The 27760-nt window shown below is 37.4% G+C and overlaps 1 protein-coding gene across 1 annotated transcript in view; it reads right to left on the bottom strand.

The window, feature by feature from the left end:
* The window catches only part of UBE3C (ubiquitin protein ligase E3C), a 68437-nt gene that overhangs the window by 16127 nt on the left and 24550 nt on the right, over nt 1-27760 (bottom strand). Inside the window, exons 12-19 of the mRNA XM_072412600.1 lie at nt 19093-19179; nt 18400-18557; nt 17820-18052; nt 13362-13466; nt 11697-11784; nt 8327-8424; nt 7909-8041; nt 6282-6529 (exon numbers count right to left, since the gene is read on the bottom strand). Coding sequence (XP_072268701.1) covers nt 6282-6529; nt 7909-8041; nt 8327-8424; nt 11697-11784; nt 13362-13466; nt 17820-18052; nt 18400-18557; nt 19093-19179 — 1150 coding nt within the window. The remainder of the gene's footprint in view (nt 1-6281; nt 6530-7908; nt 8042-8326; nt 8425-11696; nt 11785-13361; nt 13467-17819; nt 18053-18399; nt 18558-19092; nt 19180-27760) is intronic.

Raw genomic sequence — 27760 nt, 5'->3', positions numbered from 1 at the left:
CTATTTTTTATGCAAAATAATCCACTTAACATTTGTCATATTGGTGTTAATAAGCAGACACTTGCATCAGATACCCTAGCGGGGCTATCAATAACTCCCTCGTCAGGAGAGCGAGCGCTAGGTAGATTGCAGAAACGTGTACGTTATTTTTCAAGTGTCCGTCTCCGGCGGGTGTTTATTGCCAGAAATCGTGCCAAAATGATTTGAAATAAAATGGATTAATTATGGTAGAAGCCTTTTAATATAAGTGAGTGAGCTAGGAATGTGATTAATGCAAATTGTGTTGCTATCACGAGAATGGATGAGGGACAACATCACAGGCCAGATCTGTTTGCTGCCAAATAACTTGGGTAATTTACTGCATTAAGAATCAATAAAAAAATAATGCTTTTCAAATGCATCACTATCAATCTGGAGCTAGTTCCAGAGAGAACATTTATATTTCCATCTAATAACTAAATAAACCTGGCTAAACTCCTTTATACCAACTTTTCAGGATATTAAATGGAATTACAGCCTGAATAGCTTCTATTTTAGTGGCTGTTACTGGTATGCATCATCTATGCTGTCCAGAAAGAAAACCACAATATACTGGGGATTGCCGCGCTTTACTGCTGGTCAATAGCAGATACCTTAGACAGGTTACATGCTGCCCTCATTATCATTTTACTGGGTTTACAGACTATATAAAAACTAACCACAGATGTCAGATTGATTATGAAAGCTAGGAAATCATCCATGTGCTTAGATCTTAAAATTCTAAATAAAATGTATTTGGTTTGCTAAGAAACTGTGCATTTTTGTTTTGTTTTTTATTTTTTTTATTTCAGTGCAGTCTCTCTGCAGTTTTCTTTCTTTATAATGCATAATGGAAAATGCTGGTCTTTGAAAAATTAGACAAAGCGCATGGGGGGGTATTACAATATTATACAAATTATGTGATTTTTGTTTTTTTTAATACAAAGTAGGTTTATACTTTTTTATAAATATACAAAATCTGCAATACAGCAAAAATCTGTAAATGCTATTGTCAAGCAAGTGAAGTATAATAAAAGCCATCAAAACAAAATTGGCTCAAAATATTCTTTAAAAATATCTTTAAAAGAACATTATTGGTATACACAGCTATTCAGCCCTTATTTGTTAACTAAAATTATTTTTCTATGCACCAGTACATGTTTAAACTATTTTTTTCTCCTAACCAACATATGGCACGCAACGCCACCAATCCAAGCATTATTTGCCACAAACTGAGCACAAAAGCACTGACAAATGGCATTACAAATGTCAGACGATCTCTGTGGCTATTTTATTGTTTGCTCTTCTTATTATAAAAAGATATTGATTTGATGATTTTACATGTGCCAGTGTAATCAGTCACAAGTATAGATTTTTAGGTTTTACAGTGTGCAAGTGTAGATCAGCCTTATTCAACCAGGGTTCTGTAGAAACCGAGGGTTCCTCCACAATGTAATGAGCGTTTGTGCCTCTCAGGTCAGTTTAAAGTTGACCTATCATCACATCACAGTTTAAATATATAAAAAAAAAACTATTTTTTTATCATTTAAAGGGGAGACAACTCCTGCAGCGGTAAATACTAAATGGGAAGCCCGCAGCCTCCTGGAATACCTAGAAGAAGATTTTCTCTCTCTCTCATCTCACGCATGCATTTCCCACATCTGCGCGGTGCAAGTTCGGGTAATGTAGGAAGAAGAAGAACCAGGAAGCCTGGAGCCCGGTAGCCAGCCTGCACTGGGACAGACCGGGATCAACTCAAATACGACTGATGCCTTTCCACATGTAAAGGTTACAAGTCTTTTTTTTGTGATAGTTCCACCTTTCAGTGACACCATTGATCTTTTTTTCTATCTGTGGAGTAACATTCTTCAAACTGGCCAGCAGTGTAAGATTTCTCAGTTATTATAGCGGGGGTTCCTTGAGTTCTGAAAGGTTCCCCATGTTAAACAGGTTGAGAAACACTGATCTAAATGCAGCAAGAAAAGTTTAGACCCTGCCAAGTTATCTTTGTTCTGAATAGGGATGTTCCCCTTATTTCCTGTAAATTTTCTTGCAGTCAACTTTTAAATATCTAGCCAAGCCAAATAAAAATGCAAGGAATGGGATCCCATTGGTTGATAGGGTTGCATGTTAAATGTAATCCAAATCTTTTACAATACTATAAATATTTCCTATAAACAGGACACATTTTCATTTACACAAACACAAAGCTCCATGAGCTGGCTTGAATATCACCCTACAAGATGGTACCATGCCAGATTTTTATTGAATCAATAATAAACAGTGGCATCATTGCTATAAAATTACACAGATTTTACGCTCCTTTATAGTTTGAACAAGAAGCTATTTTAATAGTGCTTGATAGCTCCGAGCTATTACCGTTCTCCAAAATAAAAATAAAAAAGCTACAAAATAAAAATGTTTAGAGTAAAAAACACCCATGTTTACGGATATTATGTGTTGATTTTAAATCACAAAAGTTGCAGCCAAGCAAAACCCTTCAATTAGCAAGAAGAATTAATTTGAATAATACCCTAAAGTTAACTAGGAAAAGCTTTTTGCAAAAGATCATGATGTTATTACCGTATACTGTACTTTAACTGTTTATTTATTCGCTGTCGGTGGGGCTGATTTACAGGCAATAAAATGCAATCACTACACAAATGCAGCACAAGAATCATTCCTTAATGGAAGTTTTAGCAGAGGAGAGCGCTGACAAGATCTAATTCTTCTTCTCTCAGTTCACTTTATACTTTATCACAATAAACATTCACTAACGTATACATTAAGGATAAGTTAAATACGTTATGACCCCATAAATAGCCCTATCAGTCAATGAGATACTTAGCGTAAAAAGACCAGACTCTATTGGTCAATTAATACTTAGGTAATTATTACATAAATTCAGGCTGGACGGAGATGGGGACGATCAGAAGTGCCCAGTTCAAGTAGGATGAAAACAGTCATTAGAAGAGGACGGTCAATTTATAACACCACAACCTGTGCACTGCTTAAAGAGGACATTGCTTTTATACAATATCCCATCCATCAATCAACTGCTACAATCGGTTACATTTTCCAAAGTGTGGTATGTAAAAAGAAAAAAAAGTGCTTTTTTTAGTTTTAGAAACCCTCTCACCTTGTTGGTTTACAAATCAGAGACAATTATGTTATCCTTAGGGATCTTAACAGTTCTTTCATTAAAACTACAGACAAGTTTTAATTTAAACAGGAGATCCTCATTAAGTTCCCCCCTAAAAAACGCTAAAAGGCTACCTAATGCAAATATAAATTTCAGTACTGACTTGAATATAGTCAATTTTTAATGCTTGGTTTTATCAGTATATAATAAATGTTTGTGGGTTTTAGGTGCAGACAGTTATTTTTGGTGAATATCTTTCACACATGTGGTTTGGCCTGGCAATTTTCAGTTAAGCCCCCATATACTGTGCCTGTACATACACATACGTCATTGTCAAAGTAGTCAGATCATTCCCTGGTAACCAGCTCAATGTTTACTAAGCTCTACTTATATACATATACTTGATATTCCCCTAAAATGGACACCAGTATTCTGCCCAGAATATTTTTAAAGCAGGATGGGAAGAAGCTGTAGGCGGGTGGCAGCCCCTGTATTGTGACCCAACTTTTCAGTAACCATCCAAAATCTGCCGGGTGGTTACTGAAAAGTGTATGTGTGTGTAAATATATATCCCAGGCAATCCCAGCTTCCCTTGCATGTGCAGGAAATAAACTCCTTTGCGATTGTGATGGGGTTTCCGCAATTCCAGCACAGCCAATTAGGATGACCTTAACACCCTAAGATTGAATGGGTATAGGCGAGTAGTGCGGGTTTAGTTCCACTTTAAGCTGTCCAAAAGTAAGATTTTACATTGCACACAAAATCTTTTGGGCATACCAGACAGGCTTAAGGTTGCAGAAGTACAAGAATTCTGCAAATGATTTGCCGATGTTCATCACAGCAGGCAAAATCTGAACACTGACTGGCAAAAACTGTGCTCAGACATTAAGGAAGCCGACAGATAATAAATACTGTTTGCAAAGTTAATGATTTCAGTGTCCTGCTTGGCAACATTACATTTGCAGGAAATGTGATTTACACAGTAATTATTAAATTCTTTAACTTTTTTTTTCTTTTAGAGACATTCGTGTTTTATAGCAAAGCATTTGAATAATTCTTTTTTTTTTAAAGATTTTAAATTATTACTAAAATAAAATGTTCTGTGCCTCATTCGCTATCAACCTGAAGGCAGGATTTGAGGAGTTAGAGAGACATTGTGTAGTTCATTGTAGTAATTATTACGCAACAAATTTTCCTCCACCTTCCAAATGCTCTATTCCAGAAAAAGAAATTAATTCTGTAATTGGAAATAGAATGAACGTGTAAATTACAATTCTTTCAAAAGTACTGTGTGTAATATATCCCCTGCTCCAAGTGATAACCATTAGCTTTCCACTATATCAAAAATGACTAGATCTGGCTGAAAGAAAATTCATATTTCTGAACTCCTTTTAATTATCTAGGGTTCCACTATTTGAATCTATTTCCCATATACATTTGGCACAATTCTACTTAAACTCATATATAATGCCCAGGAGTCCTGTTATGGATTAAATGTAGATCCTAAAATCAAATCAATTCAAACACAATTCTTTGTGCTATTAAATCTTGCTAAACAATTTATCATCAGCGCCTCCATTAAAATTATGACCTCATTTCAAGCAAACGGCTTTGCCTCCTTTGTTCTATTAAAATTACCCAAGAAAGTCATCATTTAGAAACTCCTAACAGGTTAAATACGTTTTACTGTCATTTAAAGGCATTGCAATACATATGTCATATGGATCACGGTACCCTAAAGTATATAATCCCACCTATTGTACAACAATTCCTGTAACTTCACTTCTTCTTGGCTTGACCCCTTCTTTGAAACTCTCTTCTAACACCACATCTATCTTGTCCTGAGCCTCCAAACCTTCATACAAAAACATACAATTTGCCTCCCCATTATGCTAGCTGCCAAAAACCTGCTGCATCCTCTGCTTCAGCATCATCATCCTACCAAACAATTCAACCTCTCTCAGTCCTCTAGACTGTTTGTAGAAGTTTGCAAACTGCTAACCTGCATTGGACCTTCCTATTGTATTGTTACCCCCTGCTATCTGCACTGTACTGTATGATTGAAGTAAATACCTATAAAATGAAAAACAAAAAGCCTCCTATATTGGGCTGCTTTGAAAAACATCAACTGTGGCTGGACCATGGACAGTAAAATAATATCAAGACCCTTAACAAGCAGTAAATTAGCACTGAGACATTCTTTAACTGACCTCTAGCTGCAGAAGCAATAAAGAAACTACTTAAACGTAAGTTGTTTTTAAAGCACCTTAGCTCCAGTACTCCTAACATTGTCTGAGCACCTGGCTCTAAGAGGGGGTAGGAAGGAGAATTAGGCAATTAAGGTTTAATTAATCCACAGTGCCTACATCTATATAGGTCAGTGAAAACTTGTTTTTAAGCTTATTTATTACTTGTCGAGCTAATGGAAATTCTTTACCCTAGCCACATGGCTAAAGCAAAACTACAAAGATGATAAAAATTGTATGTAGCTTCCAGAAACACTAACAGACATTAAAAAGTAGACATTGTTTTCTTAGCCCTAAGACTGAACAATCACAGACCTGAAGTCATTTGTGTCTGTTTTGAACCTGTTTTGTGGAACAGGTAGGGTAGTAGATCTATGGCATTCACTCCTCAGAGTATATAGGTTTTCATAGTGCAGCTAGGCTTCTATACCAAGTTCAGCCAAGGACTGGACGTCCAATATAAGGTAGAACACATTATGTAACAGCTCAAAATATCTTGTTTTTACTGGGGTCACCACACACACCTGCTTCTGGGGTCAATATGACAGTCCAATCCAATATATATATATATATATATATATATATATATATATATATATATATATATATATATATATAGACACACACACAACATACACACACTGTACTCTGGAATGAAGGACAAGAAGAAAAATTTTCGTCAGATCGTGAAGGCTAGCCTAAATGCCCCTACTTTCATGCTTGTTGATATGTAATATCAAAAAAAAAAAAAAAAAAAAAAATTAAAGAAAATTATGAAAATGTGAAAAGCTGAGATATATATAACATCAAGAAGAGTTACTGATAAGATTCTAAATATCAGCACATGGCTCTTAAATGAAAAGTGTATTTCTTACCTTGCCCAGCATCCTGCCCAGGAAATAATAGTGCCTGGCAAAGGAGTCTCCCACTAGCATTTGTGTTGCAGGGTTGGGGTACAGCAAACCTTCATTAGTAGTTTTAAAGAATCCCTGATTGGGATTAAAACCAGATTTAAGTAGCTCATTTAAAAATTCTCTAAATATTCCCCCGCCATCAATCCCAGCTTCATCCAGGCCATGTGCGTTCATTAAATGGACACGGATTCTCTTTTTAAGGTCAGGTTCTGCAGAGACATAGCAAATCAAGGTATAAACAGAAGCTATAAATGCGGATAGTATTTTGCTAACAATATCATAAGCCCATGATCGCAGCTCACTAAGAGAATGAGAATAGTCTGTTAGCAAAAATCCTTTATTGCAGAAGAAATATAGCATGTGCCCACTCCAATACAAATCCTGCCTGTTCACACATTTTCAATTTGTGTGAAAAACTTTCACTTAAGATAAAGATAAAACGAAGATTGGTACATCAAGTAATGCTAGAAATCCTACAGCTTATGTACACGAAGAATACTAAAGCAGATACTTTGCCTTTTTGAAAACACATATTGCCCCCCATAATAATTTTTTGTCTTTTTTACTAACCTCTTTTGGTTAAGTTTATTCTTTTTCCCACTACTCCTGGTTTTGAAGTTTCAGTGACAGAGGTAATACTGCAGCCTGGGCTACTAACACTTTAACCTACTCCTAAAACAGCAAGCCTTGGGATGCCATATACTGTTCATATTTGCCAACCCACTGAGAACACCAAGTATAACCTACAAGCTTTGCAGATGTTTTGGGGGGAAAGGTGATTCCCTCCCTGATGTTAACCTGAATGTGTGCCTGGATCATGGAGGTTGTAATGTATGTTGTGTTAAACAGTTGAACAGATTTTCTGAATGTGATGTGATTAACAATTATTGTATCTCTTAAGAAAAGCAAATACGTCCAAAAATGTTTAAATGTGTTAGGTATTTTTTGAGACCTACCACTTCACCAGGGTGGCCATTTGACCTCCAAATATTGCCCTTATATGTAAACTTACTGAGGAATATATATAGCCTGTGTCACTGAAAAAATATTTTAGGTTAGCATTCTTAACAGAAAATTATTTCTGTCTGTTACTCCTAAAACGGGTTGTGCTAGAATGTAACTGTCACTGTCTGTATGTATATGTCAATTCGCAACTGAACTTTCCAGCCTTGAAGTGTCTGTGTTCATAGATGATCATTTGTGCAGCACCATGGAACTGCAGAGCTAGATAGAGGCTAAGACTGAACCCTTCTTAGCAGTAAAGGATAGGAGTGTTTAGTTCTGAACCACCAATTTACCTAATTTAAAAAAATCTAAATTCAATGCAAGTCTCCAATGATAAATGTCTTAGTTTCCAGTGTATAATGCCAGCTCTCAATTAAACAGTAAAGCAGTAAAATGGCAAGTATTATAACAACTGCAGATCTAAAAAGGTAAAATATTTCCTCTGCTGTAAAGCATATGAACCTTTAGTTCCCCTTGAAATTTGTCAATTCTAACAGGCAAGATTCAATGTAAGAATTATACACCATGACTATAACTGTGTATACACACATATCTGAATAATAGGGGTTTACGCATCACTAACCATTTTCTGGTGAAAGTTTGTCATAGGCATCCTCATATATGTAATTTCTTCTAATAGTGACAATGATTCCATCCATAAAGGGTCCATCTCCTTGAACTTCTTGTTTGTCTGCAAAGATCAGCCTTTGGAAGATCTAAAAAAAAAAAAAACAATCATTCAAACTAAATTACTGATTCCTTCCAGGAGAATGGAGCTGTGAGGGCACACTTGGATTTCTGATTCCTCAGTAGAAGAGATGGAGATTGGTATATAATTGCTACTGAGAGATAGAAATCTCAGAGTTTAATGAGGGCCTCCAGGAGGATCACAAACTGACCAATCATTGCAAATGATTACCAATAATATACATATTAATATACATAATAATGTATATTAATATGTATATTAATAATATACATAATATAATATAGTGCCTTACTTTTACTCTCTCCTCAAAAGGTACTACAAATGGAAGTTCAGTCAGTATTGCTAACTGTCGCTCCTCAGACACAGAAAGGGGTGCTGGTTCCAAGCCCACTGAAATAAAGGAAAACATCAGTAGTGATAAAAAAATAAAAACTAGGTTACTCAAGGAATATTATGTTTCCACTGTTACTGTAGCTAGGACTTTAAAGTGGATCTAAAATGTAAAACAAAAGCACATTATTAAAAACAGCCTCAACATTAAAATAATCTTTCTGCTATAATGACTGAAATCAAGACCAATGAGATATCAGCACACACCTTCCAGAGAACAATGCAAGCTGTACACCCCAGCATGTTTCTGCATGGAAAAAAAGATTTTTCGTTGCAAGGTTTTAAATCAGTGAAATGCTAGGAAACCACTTCACATCACAGCACAATCACATGTGTGAACAATTCTGAAAGCCTTGACCTGCTCCTTCAAAAATCTCATTATAGGTATGAGTAAATAGATTTGCACAATAAAACTTCCTAAATTTTTGGGTATGGGAGAAAAAATCAGCTGCAAGAACACCACAGGCAATACCTGGCACTAGGTATTTGCCCATCTATCAGCCTTCCTAGGCACAAAATAGGTCCCAGTTACTAAAGTTCCATTTTGAAAATTTGTAATACGGCAGGTCTTTATTGCAGAAAGGGAAAGGTGATTATTATTATTTATACATAGGATTTATATAGCACCAACATATCACGCAGAGCTGTACAATAAATAGGGGTTGCAAAAGATGACAGAAAGATACAGGCAGTGACACAGGAGGAGGAGAGGACCCTGCCTCGAAGAGCTTACAATCTAGGAGGTGGGGGAAGAAAGAAGCACACAACAGGAGGGATATGGACTAGTGGGAATTAGTGAGGGTTTTAAGAGACAGAAGAAGGCGAGGGGTAGGCAAGTTTAAAAAAGTGGTTTTGAGTGCTCTTTTAAAAATGAGCAGGAAGTAGGAGCAAGTCGAATAGGATGAGGAAGACAACTCCAGAGGGTCGGGGCAGCGCTAGAAAATTCTTGGAGCCGTGCATGTTATGAGGTTATGAGTTAGGAAGTCATTAGTAGGTCATTGGAGGAGTGAACAGAGCGGCTAGGGGTGTATTTTTATATCAGGTCAGAAAAGTAGGGGGAACAAGAACTGTGGAGGGATTTGAAGGCAAAGCACTGGAGCTTAAATGTGATTCTAAGGTGAAACAAAAACCAATGAAGAGAACCGCAAAGAGATGAGCGGTGATGTTCCTTTTTTTTTTTTTTAATAAAACATCATCCCAGCCTGTCCAATCAAAGTGTGTGTATAAAAAACTTGATTAGGCAAGTAAAGGATTTTTTTTATTGAAGAAGCATTGCCTTTCCCTTCTGCAATACAGGACCTGCCTGGTCACAAAACAACTGCAGTTCAAACTGCTGTACAAGGAATAGTGGATTAGGGCTCAGATCCATCAACACTTTAAGACAAACTGCCTATACAAAATAGATAAAGTATAATTTAGAACAATCAGTCCCTGGGTAGATTTTGTTTTTGTTTTTTTTTACAGAAACAATAAAATAGTTAACTTGTGCACAAGTTCCCCTTTACTGTAAAATAATGAAACATGAAATATATTTGCTGTAACACAGATGTCCCTACAGTCTCAGTCCACCTTCATTTCCTTTATATAATTTATAACTGCTAAGTAATCATATCAAAGGTGTTCCTTTTTGCAACATTAATTGCGTACAGACAGCTTCACTGTTCAGTCCAAAACACTGGTGATTATAAAAGGGTTAAAAAGTATGAAAGACAGAACTGCAAGTGCAGCAAAGGTAAGGCTCAATTAGAAAGCCGGAACTCAATTATCTTGGTCAATTAGTCACGATGATCTACATTTCACCTTCAAGATTTCAATATACGGGTAGAATGATGGTCAGATGATGTCAATACACACAACATTAAAAGCCCAATGCAGGAGAATGAAGAATTACTGGTAAATATAGCCAGCTGTTCATACACACAGCTTAGCTAAATGAGCTTAAATGGCTAATTACACTGATCCAAACACATCATTTTATCTTTAAAGCCAACCTGTCAGCCATATTAAACCTGCCTAACAACAGGTACCACAAAATTCCTACCTCTCATACCCCCCTTAGATTAAAACCCGATGCTTAAAATAATTATTGCTAATAATTTCAACATCTAACAGAGTGCTGCACAATACACAGGGGTTACAGGTGATACAAACAAGCTTACAATCTTGTAAACATATATTCTTAAGGAGTCCCCTCAATGTCATTAACATCCTCATAATGACATTGCTCTGCCTTCTGCAGTATTATTCTGTGAGCCCAGGGCAGCCTAATGAAGTGCTGTAGGCTCTTTATGCCTGGGGCTAAAGGGTAGTAAGCCGAAAAAACATTTGTTATAATTATTACAAAGTATTTATATAGCGGCAACATATTTCGCAGCGCTGTTCAAAGTCCATAGTCATGTCACTAGCTGTCCCTCAAAGGTGCTCACAATCAAATGTCCCTACCTCAATCATGTCATTAATACAGTCTAAGAACAATTTTTGGGGGCCAAAAAACCTATCGGCATGTTTTTGGAGTGTGAGAGGAAACCGGAGTACCCAGAGGGAACCCACACCGACACAGGGAGAACCTGCAAACTCCATGCAGATAGTGTCCTGGCTGAGGTTTGAGCCTGGGCCCTAGCACTGCAAAGGCCAGAGTGCTAACCACTGAGCCACCATACTGACTGACCATGGGTGCCATTAACACCAGAAAAGAACTGTCCCTGGATCACAGAGCCGTGCATCTATGGGGGTCACAACATAATACAGAGAATCTGAAGTTGGGCTTTAGGAAAACTATTGCCACCTGTCCAGTGAAAGTACCTTAGTGGTCACTGTGATCACTCTTACTGGGCAGTGAAATAGCACTTGGCAAGGCTTTCTCTAAATGCCAGTCTCTTACAAAGTTAGTGAAACCATTTCAGAGAAGCACACATTGGAGGACATTCTGACAAAAGTAACAATAGGCAGGTGGTCTAATATTAGGCAAGACTTTGTTCCTAATTTCAGCTACAAACTTTACTTGTGTAAGCAAAGAATATCATACAATTTACCATATATATGAGCTTCATGTACAGAGGTAGAAGCAAATAAACTTATCATTACTAGCAAACCAGACATGTTCATTTGTTTTGTTTTGATTTGATGCAATAGGTCACAGTCACTGACATCAATAAGCCAATACAACATTCCTAAAACAAGAAAACAAATGCCACTATAACCTAAAATATGAAAAGGCAGCCTTGGATGATCTGTTTTTTTTTCATTTAAATACACAGAAATTTTATAATTACCATCTAGAGTTGACTGTAAGGGTCCTATCCTGCCCATTCTTCGGTATCTCCATACATGCCTAGCTGACGGTACATAGAGTTGTGTAACCTAAGATACAGAATTACAAAGGTGTGAAAAATTACTATATTTATTAGTATTTATTTACAATTATCAAATAGATAACATACGATTTCATCAACATATTCTGTGTTCAAGTCACTCTCCTGAGCACTCCCAGATATGAGATCAAAGGCTGCAGCTAGCATATGCATAAATAATAATACAAAACAAGGAAGGATTTATAATTTCTGTCTCAGTCTAAACAAAACAATCTAATACTGTAGAGACAAGGGATACTTTCAGTGAAAAATAGATGTCACAACAATGGTCCTGGTTCATTAAAGCTCTGCAGAAGATACACTTTCATCAATGAACCTGGGGGATTCAGCAAACCTGAAATGGATTTCTTAAAAAGTAATTTGCTATTTGCTAGCAAATGTTTTCAATCCTGGACCAGATCCATTCCAGGTTTGCAGGATCAACCAGCTTCACTGATGAAAGTGTATCCTAACAAATCAGGGACAATAAGTAGATTCTGAAGTTTTCTGTGAAAGTCAAGCTTGAACCTATCCCCTCCATCCAAACATCATTATAGGTCAACAAGGCAAATCATTACATAATAAGACCAATAGACAGATGAAAGCACACATGACCAATCTTGACATTCTTGTGAAGTTCAGATTTGCAAACTATTTAGGTGTCTTACTTTCTAAATCAACCGATCTAGGAAAAGAAAAACTGCACCTGGGGAATTTTGACAACTTAGTGTACCATAAGCTGTGCTATTGAGTATATTTATACATATATTTCACTCAATATTTACACAATTTTCACCCAAGACACATTATATATTTAATAATATTATAAAAATAGATGAATTATGGAGAAATGTGTGTAGATATTGGGGTGAAAACATTGAAAAATATACCCTAATGTGTTTTAAAGCACTGTAGTACAAGTGGACTGCAGCTACTGTATGTGTGTTGTATTGCCATTCTAAAGGAATGATACCACAATCCAAATAGTACAGAATTACAGAAACACAAAAGTGTTAGGCAAACCTTAGTAAATCTAAAATCTTTGTAGTAAAATTTAAGGAACCAGTAAACCTCCGATTCTCAAAAGAATCGTAAATCTGACTGCTGGCACTGTGGAGTGGAGTGGAAAGAAGCACACTGACTGAAAGTGTCACCTGCGGTTTTGTTTTGGCACGTTTACATGTCATCATGACAGCTGTTTCAGCGGAGGTGGTGTGTGTGCTTTGAGTGGTGACATTCACGTTGCGGGAGGCGGTTGTGTTGTGCGCACCTAGGTTGGGTCGGTGCATAATTACATCCTTCATTTAGTATATAGTATAGTACACAGTGATGAACACATACCAGCCGTTATGCTGCAGGAAACGATACAAAAGTTCTAATAAAGGATGCAGCTGTGCAATGTGGATAGTTCCATGTGTTTTATGTCACAATTTTGTTTCATATAGTGGGAATCTAGTTACACCTGATAGAAAATATGAAGAACACAACCTGTACTGTCTAACATTTCTATTACAATGTGCTCCATTGTAAGCTTTTCTCCAAATTAGCAAGAACTGCTAACAGAACTGAAAAATGATCCCAACTCACTTTATCAGCTTTAATGTTCTCTTGTTCTGACAACCAGTGATTGAGAGGACAGAAATGTCTCCTAGTATCCCGAGACTTCAACATTTTTACTAGGTTTGTTATCACCTGCAGAAATGAAAAAAGAAAAGGGTCAAAAGGCTGTAAAAGTACTGAATTATTCATTACAGAAAATCCTAAATGATAAAAAATAAGTATAGAATATCTTTAGACAAACTTTAAAATACAAAGGCAATACAGAGGGAATACAAACATACTGTTTCACCTGCAAAAAGATTGATATTTCTATATCTATCCAGTTCTAAGAATTATACAAATCTGGCCAAGCAACGAGCAAAAAAGGACATCACCAATTTAGCAGTTACCATTACAGAACATATTGCTGAAACCATTATGTCCATTAGACAGTCAAGTCACAGCAACAGACTGATGGTCATCTCTATACTCTTTCTGCTCTATCCTTTAGCACATTTGAATGTAATACATCTGATTTGATCTAACATCCAGGTCTGAGTGCTGCTGTACATGCAGATGCATGATACTAACTCACAATTAAACAGTTAATAATAAACCGTATTTACATAGCGCCAACATATTAAGGAGCGCTGTACATTGAATAGGAGTTGCAAAAGACAGACAGATACAGACAGCGACACAGGAGGAGAAGAAGACCCTGTCCCGAAGAGCTTACAATCTAACAGTTCTGTTAGTTTCATTAAAAAAGCAAACATGAGGTCCTTGTGCTGCTTCCCCCCTCTCAGTCCGAACTCTGCTTTGCTGTACAAACACAGGATTTAGGATGTGTTGACTCAGCCTTTAGACTTTAGAAATGGGCAGCTTCTTATGGGATTTCACAAAGGAAAATAATTCTAAAAATGATGACCTCTGTGTTACAGCTTTAACTCTTCACCATGTTATAACTAAATGGGTCCTTCTGCAACAACAACATTTCTCCTTCCTATGCGTTATGTACCACTCATGATGGTGTAAGAATTGGGGTAGACACACATACGACGGGGCTCTTGCTAACTTCCAATACCAGCACAGGCAAAATATTGCTTTGGGTGTCAGGTTTAAAAAATCAACCAATACATATAGTAGTTTAGGGTGTCTGCCAAAAAGGATGGCAATTAAAGGGTTTAGTGTGCAGCATGGTGGCTCAGTGGTTAGCACTCTGGGCTTAGCAGCACTGCTCAAATCTCAGCCAGGACACTATCTGCAGGTTCTCTCCGTGTTTGGGTGGGTTTCCTCCGGGTACTCCAGTTTACTCCCACATTCCCTAAACATGCAGTTAGGTTAATTAGCTTTCCCCACAAAATTGACCTACTAGACTGTGGAAGGGACATGTGAGATTGTGAGCCCCTTTAAGGGACAGTTAGTGACATGACTATTGACTTTGCAAAGTGCTGCGTAATATGATGGCGGTTTATAAACACTGTGCAGTGTTCTCCCCGGCCCCTATTAGCTGAGCGCACCACCCGGCACTTATCAGCAGCCACCTGGCTGTTTTGGGTGGTTACTGATGGGTTGGGTCAAAATAAAGGGGCCACCACCCGTCTACAATTTCTACCCACACCAGCTTAAAAAAATGTGGGTTAAGCACCGCTGTGAATTAATAAAAATACAAATAATATTAGTGTATATAGCCAAAACTTTCTTTTATGGGCATAGAATAGCATATCCATTTAAATTTTGACAAAACGAGAGGAAAATCCTCTCTTAAAGAGTTGTCACTGAAGCAAGTACCCCCTTTGGAATATTTACCCTCATCTCTTGTTCTGGTGACAACTGAACTGTAAAATTTTGGACCTGGACTAAGAACTTTTTAAACTTTTAGTACAATTTTGGACAGAAACAAAGACAAACCACTAATTGAAAATCCATGAAAAAACCACAGGGAGAATAATCTGTATGCAGACAGCATCCTGGTAGGGATCAAACTCAGGACCTTAGTGTTGAAATATAATGGAACTAAACAGGAAGACATAATGCTGCCCTGTTTAAGTATGTAGCAGGCAAATTAATGAAGAATTCAGAAGCTATTAATTCCAGCTATGAACCACCAGGCACCTTCAGGAGCCAGAGAGTGTGTGCTTCTCCTCATAATCGAAATAGCTGAAAGATATTAGGTGCCACTTGTCATTTTTTGTGGTGCATTGGCTACTTGGCGCCTGGGATCTGTCCAGCTCTAGAGAGGACAAACTACTGACTGCAACAAATTTGTGAGCCTGAGTTTTCCCTTAAAAAGGACATTAACAGAACTATTCTGCTCTACTTGAGACCTAAATGGAACTCGGGCAGAAGACTCACAGGAAAGCCTTGCATATTATGACACATTAACGCTGTATCCCCTCTTATGAAAACATTATCATTTAGTCTCACTTCAGCTAATGTTCATCAGGCCCATGCTTGTAAGTGAAATGTGTTGTAAAATCAGACAGAATGGGTTGGATCAAGGCTATTGTAGGCTTGTAGAATGAATAAGCATTGCTTAATTAGCCCATCAGGTTAAGTGCAAGCATTAATGGGTCCTTCCTAAAGTCTAGCGTGACATCTCTCTCCAAACATGGCCAAGAAGAAAGTTCCATTAGCAATATTAATACAAGCTTAGTTGATCATTTTCATTCAATTAACTTCTTTCAATTAAATAGATAGCTTGACAAAAGCAGTGATAAAAGACCCGGAGGGACAACTGATGACTTGAGCTGAACATTACTGAGCGAGAGGTCACTGGTATTAAACGGACAGTAAATCTAGCATTCAATTTGGAAAATGCATTTCTCCCGCTCCTGTGTCTTTAATGAACAGATTTTTTTTAGCTGACTGGATCTGTTTGCTTTGGAAGAAAAAAAATCATTTTACTAAATGAAAGTTCTCTATTCTCTTTACATTGGACATATTCAGGGTTCTGTTTTTTTTTTTTTAAGTTCCAAGTGCTGACATTAGAATCAAAAAGAAAGATGTATTCTCCACGTGTCACCGCCAAGTGATCTGCTTTCCATTTGCCCCATTAACCCCAGCATTAAACAAATCCTGATGTGCTACTAATTAGGCAGGACTTTAATGTGTTCAACAAAAAATTTGCAAATAAGGAAAAAAAAACTATTTGGTTGCCATCCAGCTGTTGAGTGTTCCACCAGGCTTTGCATAATAAAGCCCCAATGTGTGACCCCATGTGAAGGGTTTTTTTTCTTAGTGCCAATATAGCTTGTTGGGTTCTTCATGGAATTATGTATTCTTTCCTGATGTCATTGGCCCAGTGAAGCTTACAATTTATTGCAGCCACCATAGCACAATAAATACTAAACAAATTTCAATGTTGCTTACAATATGTACACTGTTAAAGGATTGCAGTATAACTTAATGTTTATGAAAACTGATAATTAAGACAACCAAGCTAAATGATACATGAATCCTGCTTTTGCTGATCTCTCCTACAGAAAATGTATATTTACCTGGCTGATCTTCTGGCTTTAATGCTTTCCTAATCACTGAGCCAGAGCTGGTATTTAAGTTTGGCATTTCAGATTCCCTCTGCATTCAGCTGCAGCATACTTGCCCCTAGACTAAAACCAGGAAACAAGGACTGAAGCCTAAAGACAGGAAACCTGGATTCTCAAAAGGACAGCAATGTAAGCCCACATATTTCTCTCCAAAACATGTTTTCGTTAACACCTTCATATTTGCAAAAATAAAATGTACTTCCTTTGGCACTGCCAAACAAAGCATTAAGTAAATGTCAGTAAGCCTGTTCAATACTTATACCCTGTGCCATTATTATAACAACACAGTATTTATAAAGAGCTAACATATTACACAGTGCTTTACAAAGTCCATAGTCATGCCACTAGCTATCCCTCAAAGGGGCTCACGCCAGTCATATGTAAATATCTTTAAGTATGGTAATCTTTATTATAGTCTAAGGTCAATTTTGAGAGGAAGCCAATTAACCAATAGGTACATGTATTTGCAATGTGGGAGGAAACCCATGCAAACACAAGGAGAACCTGCAAACTCCATGCAGATAGTTTCCTGGCTGAGAATGGAACCTAGGACCTAGCGCTGCAAAGGCCAGAATCCTAACCTCTGAGCCACCAGGCTGCCATTCTATTTTATTACACATAATGTATGGACTTATTTGTTTACATCTGGTGTAAATTTCATGTAAATAGCCCCATTAGAAATATATTTACTGAGAAAAACATTGTTCAATACTTTTTTTTTCCTGCTGTCTTTGTTTTTCCCCATTACACAGTAGTTGATGTGATTGGGAGTTCTCAATAATTGCTAAAAATAGTTGTTGGATTACAATTGAAGCCACCACATCCAAGGACTGGTAAGCTACAATAAAGGTAAAATATGGAGAAGGGGAAGGAATTTGATTTGCCTAAAAATACACTTGCTTGTACGGGCAAAGCATAGATTTAGGGAAGACTTGATACTCGTTACAGACTTGGTTACCTTGAACAGCTGGATCCACCTTTTTTGCTCTGTTTGTATACGTTGCTGCATCTCCAGATTGGTTGTAACTCCAACACTTCGAAAAGCAGCCATGTATTCCTCTCGCACTTCTGGCTTTGTTTCTGGATACGCCAGTTTGATGATCCCTAAACAAGCATCTCTTAGGCAGCGGGACAATACAATTAATTCTTCTAATGTGAAAGGCATCATTGAGGACTGCTGCTGACCAACAACTGGCGAAAAAAAAAAAATTGCTAGTGAGAAATGAGATGCATACAAGTAAAACCACAAAGTAACCTTGCTATGTAATAAAACCACAAAGTAACCTTGCAATAGTATGCAATAAAAAAACAAAGTGAAAAGTGTCAAATATGCCCCCCCCCTATAGGGTTCAATTTATAAAGGAAGCGAAGGAGTTAAAAAAAGAAAGAAAAGCAAAAGAAACCTGTTTATTTAGCAGTTTGCTTAGAACTTTTACTTCAAGCAAACCTTACAAAAACCATTCATCAGAATACAAATTCACTGAAAAAATGCTATATTGTTGTTTTTCATGTTAAAAAGAAAACTGTACCATTCTTACCTTCCATGGGATCACCGAAGAATTCATTGTCATGTATAGAAATAAGGGAATGACTAAATAATGAGCTGAAGAGATAAAAGAGAGGGATGATCCGGTTGGAGTCTTCAAATGACATCGGAGAGCCTCTAGATATTACTTGAAGGAGTGGAACCATGGATCTGGAAAAAGAACAGAGATTGCAGCATTGTTTGATTATTACAGGAATTTATGGGGAACTTTTCTTTACAATGACAGTGGAAAAAAGCCTATCATGCCTCAGCAGCAATGTATGGCAGCCTTTTGCCGACTGGCCTCCAATGTAAAATTAGCCTTTGCCTCCAATTTAAGGGTTTTTTTTCAACACTGAGCACCAACCTAAGAGGATATTTCTACACAGACCTATAACATAACAGGAGATTCTTTTCCACTATCAGTCAGTGATGACAACAATGCCCAGGGAGTCCCTGAGACAAAAAAAAAAAAATTTTAAAAGGTTATTCTGTGGTAAAAGAATGGAGAAGGTCTACTTTACATGCACAAAACTTGATTCAGCATACTAACAAGTTTGCAATCCAACGGTTAATATTACCTTGGGGGAAAAAAGAGCAATTAAAAAAATACCATTTTTTTACGTTTTGAGTTTAAAGGATTCCAAATTTACGTCATAACTGAACCATGCACTTCAAGTACTTTGGATAATATAGGTGTACATACCCTGTAATCATTTTTGTTGTCATAGAAGAAATTAAGTGCCAAAGGTGTCTTAAAAATCTAGCATTGAAGGCGAGGCTGTATAGGAGTCTGAAAGAAAAAAGAAAAAAATATTAAAATCAGAAAGTGAGAAAAAGGACTTTGAACATATTACAGCAGTTTACAGAACAAAAGCCTTATCTTTCAATTTATCCATCTGTACGTGAAATTAAAGAATTTCAGGAAACAAGTGAAACAAATTTGTCAGCTGTTCCAGATATTGCTTGCCTTAAAAGTGGCAGACACAGGTAAATTTTTCAGCCTTTTCAATAATTAAAGACAAGGTGAACCACAAGTTCATTCTGAGGACACTCCAAACAGGTGGGAGCTGCTAATTGGATTCACTTTATTCTACATGTACATGTTTAATTGATATTTGCCAACATGTCCAATCACTCTATATCTAATAGTGGACAAAAAAGAACTGCTTATGACCTGTCTGCTGTTGAAATAATGTCAGGTATTACTAGCTGGAATCACCAGATTACCCATAAACATATTTGTCCCCTACCCCAGCAACACCTTTTTCATATTCATTTGGACTTCCAAATATAAGCTTCTTACTCAGAAGTCCATGTTAAAAAGGTATCCTCCGTTTTCAGGCACAAATAGTGTCCTGAGTTTTGTCTTATGCAACTTTCTGTTATCAAAGATTTAAAGAGGAACTTAAGTCCCACATTACAAAATTAAGGATCAGGCAGGTGCTTATTGCACCTATAGGAGATTCCATTGCTGAAGAATGTGAATAGCCTGGATGTCAAGCTGATCTTTTGGTGTCAGTAGTCACATAACTGAAACAATCATGCAGATTACTGTGTGATAATTATCTGAACACCTGAGCTCCATTCTCATTCTGGGTCAGTGATTCAGTAGGAATAAAAGGCAGAGGATCAGTACACCAAATAGGCAAGCAGTGTTTTGTGGAACTAGATCCGCAATGGCAGCTTATATTAATCCCAACAGATGTCAAAACTATTTTCTACTGACACTTGTAGCATTTGACATTTAGCATTATTTTGAAAAAGGTGAATAACTTCTTTTTTCAACTTGTTCTTCACAGATTTTGTGCAAAGAATGTCACAAATTTCTCGTATACAAAAACATTTTGTCATTTGTTTAGCATATTATACACACTGTTGTTTATTACCAGAATGAGGCTGTACAATTGATTTCCTAAAAATCAGTTTCCACATAAAGATTTCCACTGTTCAAGAGGCTTAACTGCAAACAACCAATAGTTTAATTTATATTTATGGAGGGCTGCTCACAAAACTGCAGGTTTGTCTCTGCTGATGGTGACTGCATCCTTAACCCAAATACAAAGCTGAAGTCTGGCACAATTGTATAAGTAATAGATGTGCCTCTCATTATCTCTGGTCTGGAAGATTAGACTTTGATCAGCTTTCCTTTCACAACCCTTGCTATTCCTCCACAAGAACTGGAGGCTTACATACACATGACATCAAATGCTTATTTAATAAGAAGGATGATGGATTTTATTAAATAAACTATGGCAGCAGCTATTCCAGGAGTTGAATCAGAGTTTGAGATTTCAATTTATTGTATACTGGTCATATCTTTAAAATGTACCAAAACATATAATATGGGACAGACTGATTACTGCAGGGAGCAATAACTACCAGGTAATAATGTAACATGGAGTAAAATTATAAAAAGGAAAAAAACAAGCAACCCATACTGTTGGGTCTATCAGAAGAAAACATAATCTGGCATTTTGGAAGTATGCCAACTCACTGTTTACAAATGACTGGTGCAGAGACAACTGTTAGGCTGCAGTTTATAATCAATGCATACTCATCATATAAAAAGGAAAAAGGCTGACAACATAGCATGGAATAGGAAAGCTTTATTATTTTTTTTCTAGGCAAATCCAATGTACATTAGACCATCCTGCTTTATACAACCCTCTAGTATTTTAGATGCCCGATGCTGCTCCTTGCTCCCTCCCTGCTGAAATCTACAGAATGTGTTAGAACCGGAGAGATGTCCGCAGGAGGGATGCTGCACCAATAACTGGCAAGAGGCTGCAGTCCTACCCACAGACATTGCAAAACCCCTTCTTGTTATAGGAAAAAAAGAAAATGATTTAGAATTAAAATAAAGGTAATCCATTTTCCAATCCAGCGGTCGCCAACCTTTCTGACCCCACGGACCACTAAATTCATAGTTTTAAATCCTGCGGACCAATATTATGAATATTTTTGAAAAGATAAATACATTTGTAAAATCATGATCCTCCTATGGTGCCTGACAAGGACTGTGGAGGTTCTGATTCATTGATCAGCTCACGGTTAAGTGAAGTATTACTATTGTTACTATTATCATTAGTTGTATTATCTTTGGTATTACTAAAGAAATGCAAAATATTTGTTTGCTTTTTCCCCACTTATTCTGGGTTTATTCCATTCAAATCTAAGACCAAACAAGAAATGATAGTTATCAAAGTCAAACTACTTGATGCCATTAAATATACCAGTTAAAGAAAATACACAGTTAAGGTTATACTTACCTAAAAGAGCATCTGGGAAATAAACAAATATATAAAAACAATGGGATGAGAATCGGTATTCGTGGAGCGGGGTAATGGTGGAAACAATATTGAAGCGTGCGGCTCGGCAACGGTTACCTCATACAATTTAGGACTACACTGACGTCACGCTGCGCCTCCCTTGTTTTTCCGTCTCTAGTACAGTTTGTGAATTTAGTGCAACATAAAGGCGAAAATTGTCATTCAGAATATAAGAGTTTATTAGAATAATATTTTTGATTTATTATTAATAAAACAAAAAAATTGCAAATATTGTCCAAAGTTTTCTGTGGACCACCAAAATTTACTCGCGGACCACTGGTTGGCGACCACCGCTCTAATCTAAAAGTGTTTGTCAGAATAGACTATTAACAAATACCCTCTCGTCCAACATCAGCTCCCTTTAGCAGCCTGAAAAAAGTTCCACTACCATTCTGTAGAGCACACGCAAGCCCCCCACCCCAAAGAAATAGCTACAACCCTTAACCAATTGGTAGGCTCGAGCAATATCACATGTGCGGGCTAATAAATGCACTTATCAATGGCAACTTATTATTATTGGTATTATTTAATAAAAATTGACACTTGTGTACCTGGCTTGGTAAGGACAGGTTCAGACCTGCTTCGGGATTGAGTGATCCTGCAGTGCTTTTATTAGGTCTCAATATAGAACAAATATAAGAAACAGCGTTTGCACATTTGACACCTAGTACCGCTCACTGCTTCCCCCGTTCTTTGACACCTAGTACCGCTCACTGCTTCCCCCGTTCTCTATGGAACTTGCCCCAGAAGTTGCCAGAGAGGGTGTGGTTCCCTGCCTGAACCTGTCCTTACTAAGCCAGGTACACAAATATCAGTTGTTATTATTAATAAATGTACTACAACTTCACCCCCAGTTTAAACATAGCCTAGGGCTACAGGTAGCATGGCTACCCCCTAAAAGCTTAGGACAGCACTTCACTATTTTAGTGGAACACAAAGGCTTCATTTCAGGTATCACAAGGGGGAATTCCACATTCAGCCCCCAAGCAATGACCCCTGGGCAGAATTAAAGCTACAAGTTTTCTGCTTGCTCTTAGTTACTCATAATTAAACAGGATGGAAGTTCATTCTGATTACACAGCATTTTTTCCATCTTAAGCAAAGACAGATTTCCCTTCTGCCACTTGCTCATGGAGGACCCCCTTTGTGGATAAAGATATTCATGGGTAACAAATGAAAGAGGAGAGCAATCTCACAAATGGAGTGGCTGCATCTGACCTCCCGACACTCTGGAAGAGCCTGGACACAAAGGAAACAGCCGAGTGACCACAAAGCTCCTTGGCAGAACGCCTCCTCGCCACATCTGTAGGAAGACTTGACAACTTACCAGGCACGGACCGCGATTACAGAGTGCCTTGCGTTTAAGTGAAATTGATAAACATTAGGTGCAATAAAACAAGCCATTTCCTCTGCTGCCGCCCGCTGATGCGTTTTATCACTTTCAAATACAGAAGTGCTTTTTGAAGGATATTGGCATTTTTATGAATTTCATTTTATAATGTGGAAAATTGATTTTTCCTAATCTACATACAATTACCAAAGAAAAAAAGTAATGTACTACGTGATAATGATGTAAAGTATTTAACTCATAATCATAATATGCCTTATTTACAGGAGTGTCAAAATACAGCACCATCATCAAATACTATCCTTTTCTTCATATCTGACATCTGGAACCGGATCAGAAAGCACAAATAGTTCTTATTTTAGGCATATTAACCCTTTTATGAAAGGTTAATCATTTGTGTTCATTTTACCTGTGAGGTTAATAATAAATAATATATGATAAGTACACTGTAATAGTAAACTTCACAAATTTCGGGTATCAATAGTACAAACAGCCACCAAATTTGTCTTCAGCAGGCCATTCATGATTTATTCCTGCATTAGGAGGTATGTCCTACTAGATCAATGTTTCTCAACCTTTATAAGACGGGGGAACCCTTAAAATAACTTTCAGGTCATTGGGGAATCCCTGCTATGTTTTCTATATCCGCAACCTACAGTACATCAGTGAAGTGGTCAGTGGGAAGAATGCTTCTTACATGCTGGTCAGTGGGAAGAATGTCCCCTTTACAGATAGCCAAGATGAGCATTGGTGTCAGTTAACTGTTCATTGCTCAAAGAACCCCTAGCAACCTCTGGAGGAACCCTAGTGTTCCATGGAACTCTGGTTGAAAGACACTATATGAACAAAGGTGAACAATTGATATCAAATTCAAGAATGAGATTACAGGAACCTTATGAATGTTTATTCTGTTTTTATAGAAAGATTATACTATGGCAGAGCAGAAATTTGGGGTAGCGAAGTTCAGCAGACTTCTTCCTTTTTCATAAGGACTTTTGAAGCGGCTTTTACCCCTTTAGCTTACAAAAGACATTCCTCTGAAACAACTCAGGTTGATTAGTATTTCCTTAAAACTGTAAAATGAAGTGTGAAATTCCTTACATGCAATGATTAAATGGCTCATTAAGGTTTAATTTAAAGAAAGTCTAATAAAACCAAAATGACTAAAGCAAGTTCCACAATTCTAGGTCCATAAACAAAACCACTTCCCTGCTACAATCATTGAAGATAATGAATTTAGGACAAAATAGACTCCGCTTCTCACGTTTAGAGGAAATGTCAAAACAAAGTCTGCCCTATAAAGTGGAAAATGGGAGCTGCCACCCACATCCAGTCACCTTGCTGTAGAGGATTAGCACCCCAGGGAAAGACAATTTGTCCTTTTTATCACCAATATTAGTTTGCTGATAAGTCACAAAGACAAAAATTAAAATACAATGGCAAATCTCTTAGAAAGTGCAATCAAAGGGCAATTACAAGAAAGAAATCCTAAATATATTTACACTTTTATCCTATGAAAGGAAGGTCGCCCAATGTTGTGTTGACACATGAAAGCTGAGAATCGGAAAGAACGTTCCTCACATAATGTGCACTGTGGTATGTTCAACATCACACCTGGGTGTCAGCGCTCCCAGCTTATTTAACAGATTAGCACTGGATAAAAGGCAAAGGTTATCCTTGTTAAATTCTAAGGCAAAAATGGCAAATACGACCAACAAGTCACAAAGAAACAGCTGCAGTGGCAAGAACCTTTCAATGGACCGAAATAACAAACAGGTTAAGTAAAGAAACTCGCAGACATGAGAGGGCAGTCACAGTTATTGGAAACAACAGACAACAAGCTCATGCCAACCACCCCGACAGCCAACTTCCCTTCAGTATATCTGAAGTCAAAACTTTGTTTTTATTCTGAAGAGAGTAGGGGGTTGTTAAAAAGCCATTTGGGAGAATTCCCTTCACTTCCTGTCCAGTATGCACAATTGAAAGAGAGTGGAAATGCCCCTTTAGACAGCTGTCAGGAGAACAAGGGTCCCTATGGTGGCAACTCAAAATGTTTTTCCTTAGCTTTCAGCCCTGTTGACAGTCATCAGGACAACAAGCTAGAATACAGGACAGCTAAAGGAAGAGGAGTTGGAGACCAGCCCCCTAAATTGCCACTAAAATTTCTTCTTTACAATATTGGCACTCCCTTTGAAAATAAGACAATAGAATCTTCATTAATGAAATATCAAATTCCCCTGAACTACTATTAAAGCGCCTAGTTTCTTCTCCTACACTATTATTTCATACGGGAATATCAGACACTAATAACTTCCACTATTGAAGATCTAAGCTACTTCGCACTAATCTTTCATATCATCACACCTAATTCATTGTCTTCAGCAATTACTGATGCTCACATTTCACCTATCTGGCTAAGCCTATCTGGAAGAGGAAGCCTATCTGGCGAAACGCGTAGGGATAGGCGGACATAACTACTTAATAACTACTCAATAACAGTTATGGCTTGTTGGAGGGTACAGTGTAAACAGTGATGCCAAAGCAAGCATATAGGAAAGAAGTTCTAGAGTACTAGACTAAAATCTCAGTACTAAACCTAGGTAATAAATACAAAATGAAGTATAGTGGTAAGAACGATCCACACATGATTCAGAGACACAGAGGTTATTTCTCAAGGTGACAGACAATTACACACAATATCAACTACAAATATACACACCAATAGACTGGTTAAAGAAGGAGCAGCCTGAAGCCTCCTGGGATATGTGATGTATGTATCCCAGAAGGATCTGCACTCCCATTTACTCTTTATCGCTGTGGTGGTAAAGACAGAAAGGGTGGGGCTTTCCCTTTTAAAAAAAAATACATTTTTTTTTGTTACCAATGAGAACCTGGCAGGGGCGCTACCTCCTTACCAAAAAAGTTTTGGCTTATTAAGAACCTTTGGGGGTAAGCAACTGGACAGGTTAAAAGACCATCTAAAAACTGCAGATCACCTGGCATGGCCATAAATGAGCACCTGAGTAAACAACTCAATCTTTGTGTGCGTGCTGGTGGAAAGTAGTGCCTGAGGGAAGTCTCAGCCTGCATGCCTCCACTTCAGACCAATCTGCTGAAACTATGGGCACCCAAAGTCTTTATTTGGTTCTAGCTGTTTTTTTTTTTTTTTTAAGCCTATGGCTATTTAGATATACTAAATGACTCTTGGTTCCTGAAGACTATGTCATGGTCTATTGCCTAGTTTAAAAAAAGCTGCAGCAAAAATATATTGCAGGTAGATGGGTTGACAGGTGTGGCACTAGTAAAAATAAAGAACTCAATATAAGAGTGCTAAATTCCATGGTTTAGTTCTGTAATAGCTACAGTGCTTTGACAAAAGTGTTAACTTTGGTTATCACATCCGAACATTCATAAGCAAGCCTAAGATAAACCTTGCCATAATCGACGATTATTATTACCTGTACTTCATTTACATAAAAGCTGTAGAACTATCCGGCTACCGCTGTGTGCAATAAGAAAGCCGCAGCATGGTTGTGCTCATCGAAGAACCTTGCTATGTCATCTGAAGACAGCTCACAAGAAATGAGTTGACTGACAAATCAACAGTAAAGAGGCATTGAATGAAAACTCGTCTCCTGATGAAGCCACAAATTAATAGGGCAGCTAAGTAGCCTGAGACTTGTAATGCACTTTAAAGATTAGTGGAATCAATAGAGCAGACCTGACATGCCCTGGGGAGCCACAACAAATATTGCTTGTTTGTAGCTATGGAAGAACCAAGGTTAAATTGACTTCTAAATTGAATCAAACACTAAATCTTGATGTTACTTGTAATTCAATGTACATTTTTTAAAGCGGCATTTGCCTGTTAAACACAATTCTCATAATACTTGTTTCTGTAAATTACATGCCAACACCGACCACTCTCAATGGCTCACTTATACTCAAAACAAAAATCAATAAACGAATAAACAGAAAGAAATGAGTAGACAGCTATAACAATTTATAAAGGGCAACGTTCTAGCAGAGTCAATTGCGTGTAAATAACCTTGGGGCATTCTTCTATTGCAGAAATTCCTATTGATTACACACCAGTTAGCAGGTAATGGTGGTCATTCTGGTTCGTAACATTAATTAAAGCGTATGTTCAGGGAAAAAAAATATATATATATCCAGTGCATCAAGGGTGTTCCTGACTTCCTGTTTGAGCTGGCAGCACAGTGTTTCTGCTGTACTGAAATCCTAAACAGTGTTGTCCCATTTCCTTGTGAAGGACTACAAAATTCCCTCCCTTCAATACCATAAGAGGGAAGTTTTCCTTAGTCTACAGGGAAGAACTTGGCAGGGATGTTAACACTCCTTGGGATTTCAATGCAACAGAGAGGCAGAATACACAGGAAGATTGCCTGATTTCTGACAGGATAAACAGATATTTTGCAGTGATACTTGCAGTGTTCTACAAATGGAGAAATCATAAAAAAGTAGTCTACATTGAAGGGACGTACATTTTTTTTATCTTGCTCAGACAGATATACACTTTAACATGTGGATTGTGAAAGCTTAACTCCAGCAAAACAGGATACAGTTATATTACAAATATGTGAAGTGTTATACCTGCCAAAGAATTTGCAATCAAGCAGACAGCAAAGCCAGGTTCTGGGCTCTCTTAGCACTAAAATACAATGAAGTAATAG

The sequence above is a fragment of the Pyxicephalus adspersus genome, chromosome 5, assembly GCF_032062135.1.
Source record: "Pyxicephalus adspersus chromosome 5, UCB_Pads_2.0, whole genome shotgun sequence".
In the NCBI taxonomy this organism is placed as follows: Eukaryota; Metazoa; Chordata; class Amphibia; order Anura; family Pyxicephalidae; genus Pyxicephalus; species Pyxicephalus adspersus.
The sequence above is the reverse complement of the archived record's forward strand: the minus strand, read 5'-3'. Positions and strand labels throughout refer to the sequence as shown.